Genomic DNA, 21,918 nt, shown 5'->3' with positions numbered 1-21,918 from the left:
CTGACAACCTGGCACATGCAACTTGGTGTATTTTCTTCCTTTGCACTGTGCACAGCGTGAGCAGCTATTGGAGACTTCAGGCAGGTTCAAGCAGCTGCATGCACTGTTAACAACTGGGGAGGAAGTCGGAAAGCTCAGACTTCAGGCAGCTGATTGATGCAACCTGAAGACTTCAGGGTGTCTGAACTCAATTGAGTTTTTAGAGATGGCTAAGTACTTAACGGAGCTTCATGAAATGGCGAGCATACTTAATGCTCTTTAAACTCTTATCTTTGTCATTGACGTCTATAATAATGTCAAATGTTTAGCACCATTTGGCTAATGTAGATGGCAATAGTCACTGGAAAGAGGGTCTGGCACTGTACAACACTGAGGCACAGGCCTGTCACTGTAAAACACTGGGACACAGGCCTATCACTGGGACACAGGCCTGTCACTGTACAACTCTGGGACACAGTCCTGTCACTGAGACACAGGCCTGTCACCGTGCAACACTGGGACGCAGGCCTGTCACTGTGCAACACTGGGACGCAGGCCTGTCACTGTGTGTCACTGGGACACAGGCCTGACACTGTACAACACTGGGACACAGGCCTGTCACTGTGTGTCACTGGGACACAGGCCTGTCACTGTGTGTCACTGGGACACAGGCCTGTCACTGTGTGTCACTGGGACACAGGCCTGTCACTGTACAACACTGGGACACAGGCCTGTCACTGTACAACACTGGGACGCAGGCCTGTCACTGTGCGTCACTGGGACACAGGCCTGTCACTGTACAACACTGGGACGTAGGCCTGTCACTGTGTGTCACTGGGTCACAGGCCTGTCTCTGTGTATCACTGGGATGCAGGCCTGTCACTGTACAACACTGGGACGCAGGCCTGTCACTGTACAACACTGAGACACAGGCCTGTCACTGTGTGTCACTGGGACACAGGCCTGTCACTGTGTGTCACTGGGACACAGGCCTGTCTCTGTACAACACTGGGACGCAGGCCTGTCACTGTGTATCACTGGGACACAGGCCTGTCACTGTGTGTCACTGGGACACAGGCCTGTCACTGTGCGTCACTGGGACGCAAGCCTGTCACTGTACAACACTGGGACACAGGCCTGTCACTGTGCGTCACTGGGACGCAAGCCTGTCACTGTACAACACTGGGACACAGGCCTGTCACTGTGTGTCACTGGGACACAGGCCTGTCACTGTGTGTCACTGGGACACAGGCCTGTCACTACAACACTGGGACGCAGGCCTGTCACTGTGCGTCACTGGGACACAGGCCTGTCACTGTGTGTCACTGGGACACAGGCCTGTCACTACAACACTGGGACGCAGGCCTGTCACTGTGTGTCACTGAGTCACAGGCCTGTCACTGTGCAACACTGGGACGCAGGCCTGTCACTACAACACTGGGACGCAGGCCTGTCACTGTGTGTCACTGGGACACAGGCCTGTCACTACAACACTGGGACGCAGGCCTGTCACTGTGTGTCACTGAGTCACAGGCCTGTCACTGTGCAACACTGGGACGCAGGCCTGTCACTGTTCAACACTGGGACACAGGCCTGTCACTGTTCAACACTGGGACACAGGCCTGTCACTGTTCAACACTGGGACACAGGCCTGTCACTGTGCAACACTGGGACACAGGCCTGTCACTGTGTGTCACTGAGACACACGCCTATCTCTGTACAACACTGGGACACAGGCCTGTCACTGTGTATCACTGGGACACAGGCCTGTCTCTGTACAACACTGGGACGCAGGCCTGTCACTGTGTGTCACTGGGACACAGGCCTGTCACTGTACAACACTGGGACACAGGCCTGTCACTGTACAACACTGGGACACAGGCCTGTCACTGTACAACACCGGGACACAGACCTGTCACTGTACAGCACTGGAACGCCGTGTCGCGTCTTTTCGTCCGACGTCACTTCGTCCAACGACACTTCGTCCACGTCTTTTGGTCCAACGTCTTTTTGTCCGCCCGTCTTTTGGTCCAACGTCACTTCGTCCAATTATCCAATTACAAATTAACTCCGTTAATTTACTTGCTAAAATGCAAGTAATTGATAAAATGCAAGTAAAATGCAAGTTGAAAAATGCAGTTAAAAAGTTAAAAAATCTAAAAATGCAGTTAAAAAATCTAAAAGTTTACTAATTACTTAAAATTCCCGAAATTACTTAAAATTGATGTAAATTGTAAATTCCCGAAATTCCCTAAAAGTTAGATTTCCAGAACTGTACCCGAGAGAGAATAATGGGGAGAGGACAAGATGATTTGATATTCTACAATTCTGACAGACACAGATATAAGTGGGAGTCTAATTGGATTTAGACAATGAGTGCAGTTCTGAAAGAAGCAGATTTAAACTCGATTTTCGTCGAGTGATTAAAACCTCTGGTTGACAGTGGGTTCTGACATTACAGGTCTGAAATGATCAAATATTCCATCAGATACAATGGCTCTCATCACGCTGGAGCATACATGGGTGAATATCCTGCAGCTTATCTTAATAATGTCTGGAGATCAAGCAGCACAAATGCAGAACTCAACTTCAAGAGGCAAAATAGGTGGAGAGGATCCTTGAGCAGTAACATTGAAAAACTAAATTAAACTATTTGTAATTGGATAATTGGACGAAGTGCCGTTGGACCAAAAGACGGGCGGACAAAAAGACGTTGGACCAAAAGACGTGGACGAAGTGTCGTTGGACGAAATGACGTCGGACGAAAAGACATAGCACCCTGGAACGCAGGCCTGTCACTGTACAACACCGGGACGCAGGCCTGTCACTGTACAACACCGGGACACAGGCCTGTCTCTGTACAGCACTGGGACGCAGGCCTGTCACTGTGTCACTGGGACACAGGCCTGTCACTGTACAACACCGGGACACAGGCCTGTCACTGTATAACACTGGGACACAGGCCTGTCTGTGTACAGCACTGGGACGCAGGCCTGTCACTCTGTCACTGGGACGCAGGCCTGTCACTGTACAACACTGGACGCAGGCCTGTCACTGTACAACACTGGAACACAGGCCTGTCACTGTACAACACTGGGACACAGACCTGTCACTGTACAACACTGGGACACAGGCCTGTCACTGGGACACAGGCCTGTCACTGGGACACAGGCCTGTCACTGTACAACACTGGGACACAGGCCTGTCACTGTACAACACTGGGACACAGGCCTGTCACTGGGACACAGGCCTGTCACTGTACAGCACTGGGTCACAGGCCTGTCACTGTGTGTCACTGGGACACAGGCCTGTCACTGTGCGTCACTGGGACACAGGCCTGTCACTGTACAACACTGGGACGCAGGCCTGTCACTGTGTATCACTGGGACACAGGCCTGTCACTGTACAACACTGGGTCACAGGCCTGTCACTGTACAACACTGGGACACAGGCCTGCCACTGTGTATCACTGGGACACAGGCCTGTCACTGTGCGTCACTGGGACACAGGTCTGTCACTGTACAACACTGGGACACAGGCCTGTCACTGTACAACACTGGGACACAGGCCTGCCACTGTGTATCACTGGGACACAGGCCTGTCACTGTGCGTCACTGGGACACAGGTCTGTCACTGTGTGTCACTGGGACACAGGCCTGTCACTGTGTATCACTGGGACACAGGCCTGTCACTGTGTATCACTGGGACACAGGTCTGTCACTGTGTGTCACTGGGACACAGGCCTGTCACTGTGTATCACTGGGACACAGGCCTGTCACTGTGTGTCACTGGGACACAGGCCTGCCACTGTGTATCACTGGGACACAGGCCTGTCACTGTGCGTCACTGGGACACAGGTCTGTCACTGTGTGTCACTGGGACACAGGCCTGTCACTGTACAACACTGGGACACAGGCCTGCCACTGTGTATCACTGGGACACAGGCCTGTCACTGTGCGTCACTGGGACACAGGTCTGTCACTGTAACACTGGGACACAGGCCTGTCACTGTGCAACACTGAGACACAGGTCTGTCACTGTAACACTGGGACACAGGCCTGTCACTGTACAACACTGAGACACAGGTCTGTCACTGTAACACTGGGACACAGGCCTGTCACTGTGCAACACTGAGACACAGGTCTGTCACTGTAACACTGGGATACAGGCCTGTCACTGTACAACACTGGGACACAGGCCTGTCACTGTGCCACACTGAGACACAGGTCTGTCACTGTAACACTGGGACACAGGCCTGTCACTGTACAACACTGGGATGCAGGCCTGTGATTGTATAAATAGCCTGGATAGTGTACGTGTTGGTTAATGTATTTCTCAGACTTGGGACCAGCAGGTGGACTGCAGTGGCCTTTCCATCTTTTTGAACTCCGACAGACCTGTTCCCCAGTATTGTGCAGTGAATGACCTGTGCCACCAATACCGCACCCTAGCTGAGCTATGCTGGAAGCTATGCTACAGCTGTACAAAGCCCTGGTTGGAACACATCTGGACTACTCTGTTCAGTCCTGCACACTGCTGTTTAGAAATAATATATTAGCTTTGAATGGAGTTCAGCATAGATATCTCAGTATAATAGCTGGACAACAAAGGTTACATTACAAGGAGCGATGACACAGAACATAGAACAGTACAGCACAGAACAGGCACTTCGGCCCTCGATGTTGTGCCGAGCAATGATCACCCTACTCAAACCCACACCCTATACCCGTAACCCAACACCCCCCCCTAACCTTACTTTTTAGGACACTACGGGCAATTTAGCATGGCCAATCCACCTAACCCGCACATCTTTGGACTGTGGGAGGAAACCGGAGCACCCGGAGGAAACCCACGCACACACGGGGAGGACGTGCAGACTCCGCACAGACAGTGACCCAGCCGGGAACCGAACCTGGGACCCTGGAGCTGTGAAGCATTTATGCTAACCACCGTGCTGCCCGTGAAACACAGATTTCTAGAATTTAGAAGATTAGGTATGCTTTGTTCAACGTTTTGAAGATACTAAGAAGAACTGATGGGATAAATAAACTATTTCTGCTGGTTTGGCTGTCCGACCAGGGACATAAACTAAAAATGAGAGCCTGGTCTTTGCGGAGTGAATTAAATAAAACTTCAGGTCAAGAGTGCAAAGTGTTTGGGACTCTTGACCAGAAACGGTGATTGGCACAAGGTCAATTATTCATTTTAAATTTGAGATTGATAGACCTTTGTTCGGCAGAGATATTAAGGGATGTGGGGCAAAGGCAGTTAGGTCCTGGACTGGCCATGTCAGTTTACGCTGGAACAAGCTCAAGGGATTGAATGTTCCTGTTCATTTGTTCTTGCGTACAGTGGCATAAGACGGAGGACCAGACGTAGGCCTCTCGGCCTGTCAAGTTTGATCTGCAATCAATGAGATCGTGGCTGATCTGATAAGCTAATCCTCAACTCCACTTTACCCCATAAGCTTTGATTCCCTCACTGATTAAAAATCTGTCTATCTCAGCCTTGAACATACTTAATGAACCCAGCCTCCACAGCCCACTTGAGGTAAAGAATTCCACAGATTCACTCCCCCCTCAGAGAAGAAATACTACTCATCTCTGTCTTAAATCGAGACTCCTTATGCTCTGATTATGCCCTCTGGTCCTAGACTCTCCCACAAGAGGAAACATCCTCTCAGATTCGACCCTGTCAAACCCCCTGAGAATCCCATATGTCTCAATAAAGTCGCCCTTTATTCTTCGAATTCCAATGAGTACAGGCCCAACCTACTCAACCCCTCCTCATAAAAACATCCCTCCATACCCGGAATCAATCCAGTGAACCTTCTGTAGACTGCCTCCACTGCCAGTCTATCCTCCCTTAGATAAGGGGACCAATACTGTTCACAGTATCCCAGGTGTAACCCTCTCCAGCACTGCACTCCAGTGGTATATGTTCTTATGTGTTCACGTTTGGAGGGACAGAAATTAAATTCATACGCTGGGAGCTCGTAATCCAGAATTTGGCCATGGAGATCAATTATTCCGACATGATTTTAAAAGCGTTAACTTGGGTTGGGAAGAAAATCCTGTAGGATGCATTAATTAATCCCAAAATCCTGGTATCCCCTTGGCAAGCAAAGTTCTTTACTGAGAGCAAATCCATAACATTTGCCATAATTTTACTGCACACCCACTATTGCACTTCACTATAATCTAATTCACAAAATTGCTGTACTTTACCTTCAGAATGTTTGAATTATCATTTCTGTGGGTCACATGGTAGAGATGATGTTGCCAATAAAAGTTGAAATCCAAGTTCTCAGCAATTTTTTTCCCCCATTAGTTGCTGATGCTAACTCTCATGGTGAGGCTAGAGCGCTAACAAGGTCTATGCTGGCGCCTCGGTTTTTAAACTAGCAGAAACCTTTTGCCTAAATGTTGCTCTTGTCTTCCTTTCCCCAGCCCATGTTCCAGAGTAACAGGGATGAGATTGAAATCCGATACGATCTTCTCGACTGTCACATAAGCATCTGTTCACCGCAGGTGAGTGAAGATGATGTGTCCTAATAATTTGACGGGGAAAGAAAGATTTTGGGGCAATCGGTAGCCACTTGATAGTGGCTCTGAAACTTGTGTCTATTGTGCTGATTGAAGTAGAACGAAAGATTTGCATTTATATTGCACCGTATTTCCAGCACAGGGACAGGCCATTCAGCTGGTTCATGTTGGTGTTTTAATGCTTCACAAAGCCTCATCAAGCCTTACTTCATCTCACCTTATCCACATTTCTTTCTATCCCTTTCTCCCTCGTGTTTATCTAGCTCCTGTTCAAATGCATCCGCACTATTCACCTCAACGGCTCCTTGTGGTAACATGTTCTGCATTCTAGCCACTGTCTGGATAAGGAGGTTTCTCCTGAACATTCTGTTGGTTTTATCAGTGACTATCTTGTGCTTTTGGCCCCTAAATTTTGGATTTCTTCCCAAGTAGACACATCATCTTTTCATCTACCCTTTCAGCCTCTTCATAATTTTAATGATCTCCATCACGTCACCCCTCAGCCTTCCCTTGCCTAGAGACAAGTCTTTCCTGAATGTTGGTAACTCTGAGTCCTGGTAAATAGAACCTTTTGTGACCTTTGCGTGTTGCAAAAAGTACCATGCAACTAGTTACTTGTATAGTCGTTCACTTTTGTAACAACCCTAGAAACCTGGGGAGCTCTGTTCATGAGGGTGGCGACGCCAAATTGTTTTTAGTCTTTTATTTGCGATGCCAGCTCCTCAAACCGATCCACTGAGAAATAGATGCGTAGAATTTAAGATAACGGTGATGTAAAAAAACAAAAATGAACGGTAGGAAAGCCGAAATAGAAATTGCGTCTCCGCTCCATCAATGTTTGAAAGAGGATCAGTGTTTCAGTTTGAGACATGGCTTGAAGGAATGAGGGGGATTCTGTGTTGAAATCGCTAACCTCACCAGTTGCCTCCCTCCCGGACGTTGAAGGGCTTCCTGTGATTTTCCAACAAGCTTGGGGTTTTTAATTTCAGCCATGGGAAGTACCTCCATCATCTCTAATGTTTAATTTCCTTTCCAGGTCGCAGAGCTGTTTACCGATAACTTTGACTACCAAACCAGGGACGACTTTGTGCGTGGGATTCTTGTTAATGAGGAGGTGGGTTTTCAATTTGATACTTTGCTTTATTTAAGTTAAAAAGTAGCCTGCAGATTTCCTCTCCGTCCTTTAATATGGTGTGGATCCAACTCTAGTCTTTCCGTCCTCTCATGAGAAGGTGGGCTTTAGATATCATAGCTCTGTATTCTGCAGTTGTATGCCCTCTCATCCCCCCAGTGCAGCATATGTTCCATGAAGCCTCCTCGCAAGTGTCTGTTGGTGGGTGGCAATTACCGAACTTTAGAATGATAAAGCCACCTAGCAAAGTGGAAAATTGCCCAGGCATGTCCTGTCCACAAAAAGCAGGACAAATCCAATTTGGCCATTATCTGTCTACTCTCGATTATCAGCAAGTGATGGAAAGTGTCATTGATAGTGCTATGAGGCGGCACTTGCACATCAATGCTGAGTTTGGGTTTCTCTAGAGTCATTCAGCTTCTGATTTAACTACAGCCTTGGTCCAAACATGGGCGAATGAGCTGCAATCCAGAGGGACGGTCAGAGAGATGCTCCTGACACCAAGACAGCATTTCACTGAGTGTTGTATCAAGGTGTCCTATCAAATCGGAAGTCAATGAAAATTGTGATGGGGAGGAGGAATTCCCCACTGACTGGTATCATGTCAAATACAAAAGAAGATAGATGTGGTTGTTGAAAGCCAATCATCTCAGTCCTGGGACATCGTTGCTGGAGTTCCCCACGGTAATGTCCAAGGCTTAACCATCTTTAACAATATTCACAATCTTTATTGGTGTCACAAGACGGCTTACATTAACACTGCAATTAAGTTACTGTGAGAATCCCCTAGTCGCCACACTCCAGCGTCTGTTCGGGCTACACTGAGGGAGAATTCTGAATGTCCAACTCACCTAACAAGCACGTCTTTCGGAACTTGTGGGAGGAAACCGGAGCAGCCGGAGGAAATTCATGCGGACACGGGGAGATAGTGCAGAATCCACACAAGACATTGACCCAAGCCGGGAATTGAACCTGGGTCCCTGGCGCTGTGAAGCAACAGTGCTAACCAATATGCTACCATGCTGGTAGGGGGCTGGTTTAGCTCACTGAGCTAAATCGCTGGCTTAAAGCAGGCCAGCAGCACGGTTCGATTCCCGTACCAGCCTCCCCGGACAGGCGCCGGAATGTGGCGACTAGGGGTTTTTCACAGTAACTTCATTGAAGCCTACTCGTGACAATAAGCGATTTTCATTTCATTTTTCATTTTATTTTCATGCCGCCCTTAGCTGCTTCATCAATGACCTCTCCATCCTAAGGTTAGAAATGGGGGTGTTTACTGATGATTGCATAATGCTCAACAACATTCACAACTCCCTCAGATACTGAGCAATCAGTGCCTCCATGCTGCAAGACCTGGACAACGTTCCGGCCTCGTGCTGGTCAGTGACAAGTGGCAAGTGCCAGGGAATGACAGCCACCAGCTTGAGAGAATCTAACCATCTCCACTTGATATTGAATGGCATCACCATTGCTGAAACCCCCATCCTGGGGGTTACCATTGACTGGAAACTTAAAAACTGTGGCTGCAAAAGCAGGTCAAAGGCTGAGAATTCTGCTGCATGTACCTCCGCTTCTGACTCCCCAAAGCCTTTCGACCATCCGCAAGGAGTGTGATGGAATACTCTCCACTTGCCTGGGTGAGTGCAGCTCCAAAAACATTCAGGAAGATTGATATAATCCAGGACAAAGCAGCCCACTTGATTCCCACCCCATCCATCACTTTCCACCTTTCCTCCCTCCAGCACTGGTATACGGGCTGCATTGAATACCATCTATAGGATGCACTGCAACTCACCAAGGCTTCTTTGCACATCCCAAATAGGCAACCTGTAGTGCCTAGGAAACCAAAGGCAGCAGATGCATTGGAATACCACCACCTGCAAGTTCCCCTTGAAATTCCACACCAACCTGACTTGGAATTATGTCTGTGTCGCTGAGTCAAAATCCCGAAACTCCCTTCCTAACAGCATTGTGATAATATGCATACTGTAGTTCACCTCCACCTTCTCAGGGCAATTAGCGATGGCAATTGTTTGCTGGCCTAGCCTGTGACGCTCTCAGCCCATGGATGAATAATTACAAGAAAGACTACTCAGACCACCATGTCTCCATTAAATTCAATCTGCCATGTGTCAGACCATTTACCAATCTGTGTCCTCCTGAAGTCTGTTCCTATCCTACTCATTGTTTAAGACATTTGAATTTCGTATCATCTGCAAACGTGATGGTCTTAACCGTGGGAGATTTGTAAAGGCCAGTGGTGTCAATCACATGTCACAGGTACTCAACGGAGGATTGGAAAAACTCTCACCTGTCCGTACGGAGTCTCAGACCGTAGTCTTCCAATCTGCATTATAATGATTCTATGGCTACTGCAAAGTCGTATGCATGAAGGAAATAACAAGGACTTATTTCTGGTGGCCTGGACTTGATGGTGAGATTGAAGAAAAGGCTAGAACATGTTTGTCCTGTGCAAAGGTAATAAACCTGCCTCCTTGGCTCCCCTGCATCCATGGAAGTGACCTGAAAATGCTTGACACAGTTTACATGTGGGTTTTGCAGCACCTTTCTAAGGACACATATTTTTAGTAACCGTTGACGCTCTCACCAAATGGCTAGAAGTCGCTGTGATGACATCTACCTCATCCAAGAAGACCAATGAGAAGCTCGGAGAAGTGTTCGGTGGCTTTGGATTTCCCTAACAGCTGGTTACAGACTTGGTCTCACAGGAATTTGCGAACTCCCTACGAGAAAAAGGCATTCAGCACATTCCATCTGCACCATATTACCCTACCACTGATGGATTAGCAGAACGCTTCATCCAAACCATGAAACATGCTTTGAAAACAACCAAAGAACAAGGTTCGCTTATCCAATGCCTCAAATTCTTACTGGTCTATCGGAGCACCACACATGCCACGACTAAGATCTCTACTCATAAAGAAAAGACAGCTGCTTTCTGCATTTGATCTTCTAAACCTCCAACAGCCAAGGAGATTGTGTGACAACTAAAAAACAAGCACATGTGGAACGGCATGAAAGCAAGATGGCTGGACCCCGCCAATGACGCAGTTCGTTATGAAGCAGTTCATCCCAACGATGCCTCGGCCAACGACTACAATGCCCTTTGGGGTCTGAACCCTCCATCCCTTCACCTTGTCGTCTTCCCTGCCTCTCTGACTCCGCCTCCACCCCTCAATGTGTCTCCCCCTTCAGTCCGACTTCTCCGTCCAATGTCTGAACCCCCACCCCACACACACCTTTCAAACTTAATTGCTGCCTTTAAATTGTCCCTTTAAACATTTGCTTTACAGCAGCTCATGCTGTAGAAAGGGATGTGTCTTCCAACTCTGTGCTTCAGTTACTCCATGCCAATGCAGCCAGGGGGGGCTCGCTTCTCCCAGTTTGAGGGACGAAGATTGGGTGAGGCAGGGGCTTTGGAATTTCAAAAAGGGTAAGCACTCCAGAGTGGCAATCTGCCGGTGATTGCCTTTCCAAGGACGTGCAGGCCGTTATTTAGTTTCCCCGCCCATCATATATTTTTCTAGTTTTATGTTATAAATAACCAGAGATAATGAATTTCACACTGAAGGAATTTAAACTCTCAACATCTGGTTTGCTGCTTCAATGACACTCGACCCACTGTCACTTCCTAAGTTTAAAATATCACTCTGCACCAACCTTTTCAAAGGTGCTTGTAGTCCGATCTGATTTGGGCATTGAAACATGTTGACCCTTTTGTGTTTTAGATCTTAGGTAATCAAATTCACGCGCACGTGACGTCTGACGAATATGGAGTGAGGGTCTCCAATCTGCTCATGTATGAGGCGGTGTGTTCAGATATTATTCGTCGCTGGGTCTACCCCATGACACCAGAGATGAACTTCACGGACGACAAGAAAGGGTTCAATGTCCACCTGCGGCACAATCTCTACCGAGGGTCAGAGGTCAGCTTGGGCCAGGGAAGTGTGATGGAAGAAAATGTAGTCATTGGCCGAGGCACCATTATTGGGACTAACTGCTTCATAACGAACAGCGTCATTGGCCACAACTGCATTATAGGTGGGTTACTCTGCAATTGTATTCAGTTGGATGTTCATTCACATGTCTTTATCTAATGATTGAGTTGGTTGCTGACTGGTCCCCTGGAGCAATAAGAGCATAAGAAATAGGAGCTGGGGTGGGCCATTTGAATCTTCCAGCATTCAACGAGATCATGGCTGGTCTTCTGTTTACAATTCCACTTTCCTGCACTATCTCCATGTCCCTTAATCCCCAAAAATCTAACGACCTCTGCCTTGAATAAACTCAATGACTGAGCATTCACAGCTCCCTGTGCTAGAGAATTCCAAACATTCCCAACCCTTTGAGTGAAGACATTCCTCCTCATCTCAGTCCTAAATTTCCAATCCCCCATTCTGAGACTGTGATCCCATCTTCTCAATTCCCCAGCCAGGGCAAACCTTTTCTCAAGTTCTATCCTGCTAAGCCCCTTAAGAGTTTCATGTTTCAAACAGATCTTCTCACCATAGGCCTGGTGTACTTGATCTCTCCTCAGAAAAATCCCCTCATCCCGGGAACTGGTCTAGTGAACCTTTGTTGCACACTCTCCAGGACAAGTATATCCTTCCTTCGGTAAAGAGACCAAAACTGCACACACTACTTGAGGTGTGGCCTCACCTTTCCAATTGCTGCATGTTTCCTTGTGTGTCAGCTTGACTCAGTTGGCCACTCTCAGTCACAATTTGTGGGCTTGAGCTCCACATTAATTCACGCGCTCATCATCCAAGCTGATGTTCCTTAATGCCAGTAATAAGCGAGTACCGTCTTTACAATGATATGTTTAGACAAGACCCGACCAGCTGGCCGACTGCATTAACACTCCACATTCATGCAAAATGCCTCATGTACACCTTCATCAACACTGTCTCATCTTCCATCAACACCATCCTCCCTGGCACGCAATGCCATACACTATTCAGTCCTCACTTTACCTGCACTTTGTCCCACACTTGCATCACTCCTGCTTTTATCCATACTTAATCCCTCCAAGCTCCGTTGGTTCCTCCATGAATTGATTTCAAAATTTTTGTCCTTGTTTTTAAATATCTCCATGACCTCCCTCATCATAGCTGAGTGATCGCATCCCCTTACATGTCTGTGTACTCTTGAATACTGAGCCTCTTATCCGAATGTCCATATTACCTAACAGCACTTCTTTCGGGACTTGTGGGAGGAAACCGGAGCATCCGGAGGAAACCCATGCAGACATAGGGTTTTATTAGCTGAGGCATAGAATATAAGCAGGGAGATTATGATGGAGCTGTATAAAAGGCTGGTCAGGCCACAGCAACTTTGTGCAGTTCTAGTCACCACACTATAGGAAGGATTTGATTGCACTAGAGAGGGTGCAGAGGAGATTCATCAGGATGCTGCCTGGGCTGGAGCGTTTCAGCTATGAAGAGAGGCTGGATAGGCTGGGGTTGTTTTCCTTGGAGCAGAGAAGGCTGAGGGGGGACCCGATTGAGATGTACAAAATTATGGGGGATGTAGATAGGGGAGAAATTAAGAAACTTTTTCCCTTAGTAGAGGGGTCAATAACCAGGGGCATAGACTTAAGGTAAGGGACAGGAGGTTTGGAGGGTGGGGGGGGGGGGGGGGGGGGGGGGGGGGGGGGGTTCACCCAGAGGGTGGTGGGACTCTGGAACTCACTGTCTGAAAGGGTGCAAGAGGCGGGAACCCTTTCAACATTTAAGAGGCATTTAGATGAACACTTGAAATATCACAGCAGACAAGACTATGGATCAAGTGCTGAAAAATGGCATTAGAATAGATAGGTGCAGACACAATGGTTTAAAGGGCCCCTTTCTGGGCTGTAAAGGTCTAGGGCTAGAGTTCTACGGTGGTGCACTACTGTCTCACAGCAACAGAGACCCGGGTTCAATCCCGGCCTTGGGGGACTGTGAAGTTTGTACGTTCTCCACATGTCTGCATAGGTTTCCTCCAGATGCTCCAGTTTCCTCCCACAGTCGAAAGATGTGCAGGTTAAGTTGGGTTATGGGGATAGGTGGGGGGGGAATGGGCCTAGATAGGGTGCTCTTTCAGAGGGTCAAATGGCCTCCTTCTGCACTGTCGGAATTCTATGGTTCTATGGAGTATTAATTCACAGCCCCTGAAATCGATTTCTCCGTATCTGATCATCTCCCAGATCCCAATCTTGGAACATTTTAAACTACCTCCAGCATCCGGCGCATTCTGTGGGGGAAATTTTGTTGGAAGAGGCTTCCTTCCTGAATGGCCTGGGTTGTGTGGTACTATTTCAGTATCACCACCAGGGGGAATTGTAACAACAATCAAACAAGCACCTTTGCTCATTTCTCAATGAGATATTTCTTCTGATGTGTTCAGATTGTATTTCAGCATCTCCACCTTTGGGGGAAGACAGGGCAGATGCAGGCCTGATCGTCCTTTGCTTCCTCTATTTCTTTTTTTCCTTCAATGCACTTCCCATTTGACATGGGTGTTTTTGAAAAACAGAATGGGTAATGGTGGCTAGAGGGCTGATAGATGTGCAGATTGTGCACTCAGTCAGAACCCATCTGCATCAAGGCAGGCTGACACGTGCTTTCCTTTATGGATTTGGGGAAGCGTGAAGATTATCTGAGACTTCAAGCTCTGAGATCAACAATTATAGAAAACGTTCCGTGTCAGAGCATCGCAGGAGGAGCGAAATGAGCGGCTGGCAGGAGGGAGTGGGGCAGGAGGGAGTGGGCCGTGCATCACAGACAAGAGCCACAGCTGGAAATCTGAAATGAAAGCGGCCAGAAACGCATTTCACAGCCGATTAACTACTTTTGAAGAATATCGGCTGTTGTAATGCAGCGACGGTGACATCTTATACCAGGCCCATGGCTAAGAAACAGCCAGGCATGACTCTCTGGTGTCGAACATAGCTCAGCGTAGCAGTCTCACCCCTAACATCAAGGCGGTGGATTACAATCTCACCCTAGAACTGAGCACTTAATACAGGATAACGACACCCCCACCCCCACCCTGTCCAGTACTGAGGGGGGCACTGTTGAAAGCACCGTCTTTCAAATAAGACCTTAATCTGAAACCCACACTGTTGTAAAAAGTCCTCTGCCATTATTTTGAAGAGATGGGGTAGTTCTCCTGGGGACCTTGTACAATGTTTATCCCTAAACCAAAGGTACTTTAAAAAAAAAGATTATCTGGCTATTATCATGTTGCTGTTTGTGGCATCTTGTCATGCATAAATTAGCAGCTGCATTTATAACAGGGGCTGAGATATACCTGTTGGGAGTTCAGGGGAAAATCAGAACCTGGGAAAGACTTTAACGAAAGAGAAAATGCTGGAAAATCTCAGCAGGTCTGGCAGCCTCAGTAGGGAGAGAAAAATGCTAACGTTTCGAGTCCAAAGGCTCTTTGTCAAAGACTTTTACGTATCACTTGAGCATGAATGAGTGTTTTGTTTTTTCCCCGCTCCCTCCCCACAGGAGACAATGTGAAACTAGACCAGGCCTACATCTGGAATAATGTCTATATTGGAGATGGGGTCGATATCTGCAGATCAGTTGTATGCAGCGAAGTGGAGGTTAAACCCGGAGTCATATTGAATGAACGTTGCGTTTTAGCATATAACGTAAGTCTGACTCGATCTAATGCAGAAAGCTTGTTTGTTGCCTGAGGCATTTCCCCATAAGCACCTTTAAGTAGGCATCGTCCAGCTGAGATTCTTCCTATTCTCAAACTTCCAGCTTTGAGAATTAGAGGTTGATGATTCGAAAGGATGGGTTCCCCAGACTCTTTGCATTTTGGGTCTGCTGGTTGGTGATGCGGCGCTGGGTGACTCACGTGTTTGATTTTAACTGCAGTTCCTGTCATACAGCAGAACCCTTGACTGTAACCTCCCATCTCTCACCCCTTATCTCTGCGTAAATTGACTGAGGTTTGGTGACGGAAACCCGCAATGTTCACCCCTTGAACGAGCAGGGACAGCAAGTGAATGGGAACACAAACACCCAAGTAGGATTGCCAGATGAAATAAAATGTGTTCACATAATCACAAAATTGTCACGACGCAGATGGAGACTATTTGGTCCATTATGCCTGCACCAGCTCTCCAAACAAGCATGATGACTTAGGGTGGCATTCCCCTGTCTTTTCCCCCACACATTTTTTTCTATTCAAACAATCATCAAGTGCCCTCTTGAAAGCCTCAGTTGAACCTGCCTCCACAACAATTCCAGGCAGTGCATTCCAGACTCGAACCACTCACTGTAACAATGCTTTTCTCACATCGCATTTGCTTCTTTCGCAAATCACTTTAAATCTGCGCCCTCTCGTTCTTGATCCTTTGACGGGCAGGAACAGTTTCTCCCTGTCTACTCTGTCCAGTCCACTTGGAGCAGTCCCAACCTCTCCGATCCATCCTCAGAACTGAAGTTTCTCATCCCTGGAACTAGTCTTGTGAACCTCTTCTGCACTCTCTCCAATGTCTTCACACCCTTCCTATAGTGACACCCAGAACTGTGCACAATATTCCAGCTGAGGTCAAATTACTGTCCTAGTGTTCAGCATAACCTCCTTGCTCTTGTACTCTATGACCCTATTAATAAAGCCCAGGTTACTGTATAATAAAAGCAAAATACTGCAGATGCTGGAAATCTGAAATAAAAACACCTCTCATTAAGACATTCTGCTATCTCACCTTTGGACACCATTAATACTCTTCATCCCTTAATCCTCCAATAACGCTCCCCTTTGTCTTATGCCCATGACAAATTTGTCCATACCTCCTTTGCCCCATTGCCTCTGCCCCCTTTCCAACACTATATTCTGTACATTTCTACCTTGCTTCAGTTCTGTAGAAGGTTAATTTAGATCCGAAAGATTAACTCTGCACAGATGCTGCCAGGCCTGCTGAGTTTATCTAGTATTTTCTGTTTTTATTCTAGGATGCTGCATGTTTTATTAGCTGCCCTCTCCTGCCACTTGAACGACTTATGCACATATGCACTCTGGTTCCTCTGCTCCTGAACCCTTTCAAATTGTACCCTTTATTTTTACTGTCTCTCCATGTTCTTCCTACCAAAATTAATCACCTCACACTTCATCTACCACCTGTCTTCCCACTCCACCAATTCTTCTGTGTCCTTTTGAAGTTCTGTATTGTCCTACTGACAGTTTACAGTGCTCCCAAGTTTAGTATCACCCGCAAACTTTGGAATTGTCCCCATCGCACCAAGATCTAGATCATTAATATATATCAGGAAAAGCAAGGGGCCCAATACCGAACCCTGGGGAACACTGCACTGCACACCAAGCCAACAAAATATTCATTAACCATTACTCGCTGTTTCCTATTACTCAGCCAACTTTGTATTCACATTGCTGCTGTCCCTTTTATTCCATGAGCTACACCCTTTCTTACAAGTTGTGTGGCACTATATTGAATGCCTTTTGAAAGTGCGTGTGCACCACTTCAACAGCATTGCCCTCATCAACCTTCTCTTACCTCCTCACAAAATTCCAAGTTAGTGAAACACGATTTTTCCTGAAGAAATCAATGCTGGCTGTTCCTAATCAATCCACTTATTGCCATGCAACTATTAATTCTATCTCCAATGATTGTTTCTAGAAACATCTCCCACCACCAAAGTTAAAGTGACTGGCCTGTAATTGTTGGGCTTATCCTTGCAACATTTTTTGGACAATGGCGTAACGTTTGCAATTCTCAAGTCCTCTGAGTCTAGGGAAGATTGAAAGATTACGGCCAGCGCCCCTGCAATTTCCACTCTGGCTTCCTTCATTATCCTTGGGTGGATCTTACCCAGTCCAGTGCCTTGTCAACGTTAAGTACTGCAGTTTATCCAATGTCCCCATGTCAGTTTTGAACCCCTCTAATGACAGAATTTCCTCCTCTGTCACCATGGCCTGGATAGCATTTGCTTCCTGGCTAAAGACAGACTTAAAATATTCATTTTAACACCTCAGCCATAGCTCCTGCCTTGATGTTTAGATCCTCTATTTGGTCCCTAATTGGCCATCCTTCTTTTACCATCCTTTTACTATGTCTGTGCCTTCCTGGAGGTTGCATCACATGTGATCATTGCTCGGCACAGCATCGAGGGCCGAAGGGGTTCTATGTTATCCCCATATTCTTGCCATTAGTCGGCCATCCATCCTTATGACATAATGCTTTCCTGCACTACTTGGAAAGGGTTACGGCTCATTACCCAAGTGGACGATGTATGACTGTCAGCCCAAACACTCTTTTTTTTTTTCCCCTCCAATTTCAATATTTTTATATCTGGTAAAGAGAAATGTTCAGAGAAAAATGAAAAAAAGAACAATCTTTTTTAACGTCGCTATGATTTTTCGCCAGGATTGCACACAGCAGTGTCCTGGAGGTCTTCAATTCTTAGAGACTCCTGGCCAATGCTGGAGGATTGGCAACACTCCTCCTAAGTTCCCCTTCAGATCGCACATCATTGCTTCAATGCCATTGTCTCAAAATCCTGGACCCTCTCCCTAACAACTCTGTGGGCTACTTTCACCACACTCACTGCAGCGGCTCACAAAGGCGGCATATCACCCCCTTCTGAGAGGAAATTATTGCTGGGCAATAATTTATTTAAAATGTATTATTTCTTGGGATGTGGGTGTATTCGTTGCCTGTCCCTAATTGCCCTTGATCCCAATGGTTTGCTAGGCCATTTCAACCACATTACATCTGGGCCGGACCAAGTACATGCGGCCGGCAGATTCCCTTCCTCAAGGAGCATAAGTGAACAAGATGGATCTTTATGACAATCAGTGATAACGTTATGGCCACCATTACTGAGAATAGCTTTATTTTCCAGATTTTTATTTAGTGAATTCAATTTCCATCAGATGGCATGGTGGTATTTGAACCTGTGACCCCAGAGAATTAGTCTGAACCTCTAGATTCATAGTCCTGTCACATTGCCACCACAATCCTGTTGTATCACCAATGCCCAAATCCCAGGAATGAATGATTTTTAAAAAGAGATTGTCTGAAGAGATCTTTTCTTGCAGTGAGCAGGGAAGATTTTGCAAATGTTTTGCCAATCCAAAGACACTATACTGTCCCAGTCAGATATTACAGTCACTAAAGTTGTTGACATCCTGATCCTGTGAAAGGCTCGTGACATTGCGTGCCACTGGGTGATCCAGTGCATAATGAAACACTCGGAAGGTGTTGCCACTCTCATGAGGCTGTGCTTTTTCTGGAAAGAGAAAAGGCATGAATTTGTGTTTGAAACAGGCTGTGCTGAAATTGCCCAGTCGGCTTATCAGCAGCTGTGAACAATGCAGGATAATGCAGCCAGGTAGAGAGAGATCATCAGAATGCTGACTAGCCTGATCTCTTCTGAAATGCTGAGGGTTGCAGAATCGCAGGACAGAAACGAGCCAACTGGCCCAACCATTATTTATGCTCCTCCCAAATGGTTGGCACGGTGGCACAGTGGCTAGCACTGCTGCCTCATAGCACCAGGGACCCGAGTTCAGTTCCAGCCTTAGTTGATTGTGTGGAGTTTGCACGTTCGCCCAGCGTCTGCATGGGTTTCCTCCCACAGTCCAAAGATGTGAAAGTTAGGTGGATTGGCCACGCTAAATTGCCCCTAAGTGTCCAGGATTGTGTGGGTTAAGTAGGGTTACGGGGTTGCAGGGAGGGGGTCTTTCAGAGGGTCGGTGCAGACTCGGTGGGCCGAATGGCCTCCTGCACTTAGGGATTCTGTGATTCAATGAATGGGTCTGCTGGCACCGTGCATTTCACTTTTGGTGAACATTCTTCATTTATTCTAATGACCCACCTCGCCATTGTAGCCGGCATCTCTGGGCCCATGGTTGATACTTTCTGTTTGTCACAGTGTTTCTGTGTTGGGGGCACTGTGCTGCCACTGGATCCCAAGGACCTTTCTGAATAGCGCATATGAGATGAATGGGGCTGCCCACTGGTGTTTCTGATATATATAGTTCAGGTTTCAGCAGATTATACATTAGTCTAGTTAGGACACAAACATCACAGATCCTTAGTCATGTGGCTGTTGTGAGTTGGGTTTTTTTTTCAGTCTGTTGCCTGAAGCTTTCTAAATGCCACAGCAGCATTACCAATACAAGCAGATATCTGCATCCCCCTTTCGGCCCCTATGCTAATCACCTGAACTACCCCATGTGGTGGCTGGTTCCCCAGGGAATAATAAAATACTATGGCATAGGAGGCCATTTGGCCCATCAGTCTGCGTCAGCTCTTTCAAAGAATAATCCAGACAATCCACAGCCTCATGTCAAATTTCCTATTGTTTTAAGCCTCTGAGGATTGTTTAGATTGTAATGTGTTTATCACAATTTTTTTTTCAAGTTACCAAGTGAAATAATAGCCAAGATGCAGATTTCCAAGAATGTTTACCTAAAAGAAACAGCTATGTCCTTTGGGGGAAGCTATGGTGGATGCACTAGAATTGATGCGGTCACACTTTTCCTAGGTGGTTGTGGGGCCTAATGTGACCTTTCCAGAGGGTACTGTGGTGTCCTTGCACTTGCCAGATGAAGAGGAAGATGAGGATGAGTTCAGCGATGACGCAGCAGCAAACAGCACCCCTTCAAAGGCAAAGGCCAAAGGTGAGACAGTCACGCTTATAGCACCGGCCGGGCCCAATATCGTCTCTGTGTCAGAAAGTTGTGTGTTCAAGCCCCTCACAGGCACCAGTCTGGCCCACAGGTCTGGCAGCATCCATGGAAAGAAAAAAAACAGTTAACGTTTTGATTCCAATGTGACTCTTCTGTGGAACCCAGGGTTACTGATATCAGTCAGAACAGCATCTGGAACAATGGAGGGGAAATTCCAAACATGGTTCCCTGTCCAGCTAACTTTCAGATAACCTTTGCTGATGTTGGAGCTGCCAAAGGGCTTCGATGGATCATTTGGCAAAATACCTTGTTGCTGCTCTTTAACTAGCCAGTAAAGAGAAGTTATATCAAAGTGGTGTTGAGGTTCTCCCCCAACGCCAGTGCTCATGTTGCTGCAGGCGCATGGCAGTGCAGCAGCTGGAAAGGTGCCATGCAGGCCTTGTTCTATGCAATATAATGCATGGGTGCAAGCACCCAAAAAAATTTAAAGGTCCCGCTTGCTGTTGCACCTGACCAACAGAATTGTAACGGGAACATTGCCCCCTCCTTTCCCAAGAGGCTATTCCCACACGCTGCCTTCGCTGGATAAATTGGCCTTGGTGTCCACAAAAAAGGTGAGGTGGGGTTACGGGGATAGGGTGGAGTGTGGGCTTCAGTACGGTGCTCTTTCGAAGGGCCGGCGCAGACCCGATGGGCCGAATGGCCTCCTACTGCACTGTAAATTCTATGAAACTAAATACATGATTAGCAAGTGTAATGAATTCACACTGTGAAGTAGAGACAACCCTATCTTTTTCTCATTCCATCTGTTGTTGCGCAGGCTACAACAAGGCTGAAGTGGGATCACAGGGCGTTGGATACATCTGGAAAGTTGCTACCGAGCTTGAGTGTGAAGATGATGAGCTGGCGCAGGATATATGGGGTAAGGACTTTCAGGCGATCGGATCAGGAAACTTCAGCAAGTCTAACCCACTTGACCTTATACAGAGATCAACCACAACCATTCACTTTTTCATCATGAGCTGCAATCTGTCCTCTGGCCAGAAAGACGTACAATTGCATCTGAGCCACTGATTGTCTGGGTCTATGTCCATCCCTGATAAATTATTCCGCAGTTGCATACTCTGCACACAGTTGCAGTGCCACCTTTCAGACGAAACGTTAAACTGAGGGCCCATTAGAGCCCATAACATTACTTTGAAGAAGAGTGTGAGAGTTATCCTTGGGTATGCTGGCCAATATTTAGCTTTCAACCAACTTCACTAAAGCAGATAATCCATCTCATTGCTGTTTGAGCGATATTGCTGTGCACAAATTGGATGCTGCATTTTCTACATCAGAAAGTACCTCGGTGGCTGTAAAGTGCTTTTGGGCAGCCTGAGGTTGTGACTGGTACTATAGAAATGTACGTTTGTTCTTTTTCCTTTCTCTAGGTGAAAACGTACAGAGTCGGACCATTTGGCCGAACTAGTTTATGTGGCTTTCCCCTCCATGCGAGTAATGATTGAAGCTAACTTTCACCTTGCAGAAGTTCAAACGTTGAGTAAAATAATCTTCAGATCTGCAGAAGAACCCTGAGCAGTT

At 47.0% G+C, this 21,918-nt stretch overlaps 1 protein-coding gene across 2 annotated transcripts in view; it reads left to right on the top strand.

Annotated features, from left to right (window-relative positions):
- eif2b5 (eukaryotic translation initiation factor 2B, subunit 5 epsilon) overlaps positions 1-21,918 on the top strand; it is a 58,361-nt gene that overhangs the window by 14,020 nt on the left and 22,423 nt on the right. For both annotated transcript variants that reach the window (XM_038816006.1, XM_038816007.1), the window contains exons 5-10: positions 6,429-6,509; positions 7,561-7,638; positions 11,406-11,718; positions 15,174-15,319; positions 20,190-20,325; positions 21,155-21,256. In XM_038816006.1, the coding sequence (XP_038671934.1) occupies positions 6,429-6,509; positions 7,561-7,638; positions 11,406-11,718; positions 15,174-15,319; positions 20,190-20,325; positions 21,155-21,256 (856 nt within the window). The remainder of the gene's footprint in view (positions 1-6,428; positions 6,510-7,560; positions 7,639-11,405; positions 11,719-15,173; positions 15,320-20,189; positions 20,326-21,154; positions 21,257-21,918) is intronic.

Source organism: Scyliorhinus canicula, chromosome 13, assembly GCF_902713615.1.
Source record: "Scyliorhinus canicula chromosome 13, sScyCan1.1, whole genome shotgun sequence".
NCBI classification, from domain to species: domain Eukaryota; kingdom Metazoa; phylum Chordata; class Chondrichthyes; order Carcharhiniformes; family Scyliorhinidae; genus Scyliorhinus; species Scyliorhinus canicula.
The sequence above is the reverse complement of the archived record's forward strand: the minus strand, read 5'-3'. Positions and strand labels throughout refer to the sequence as shown.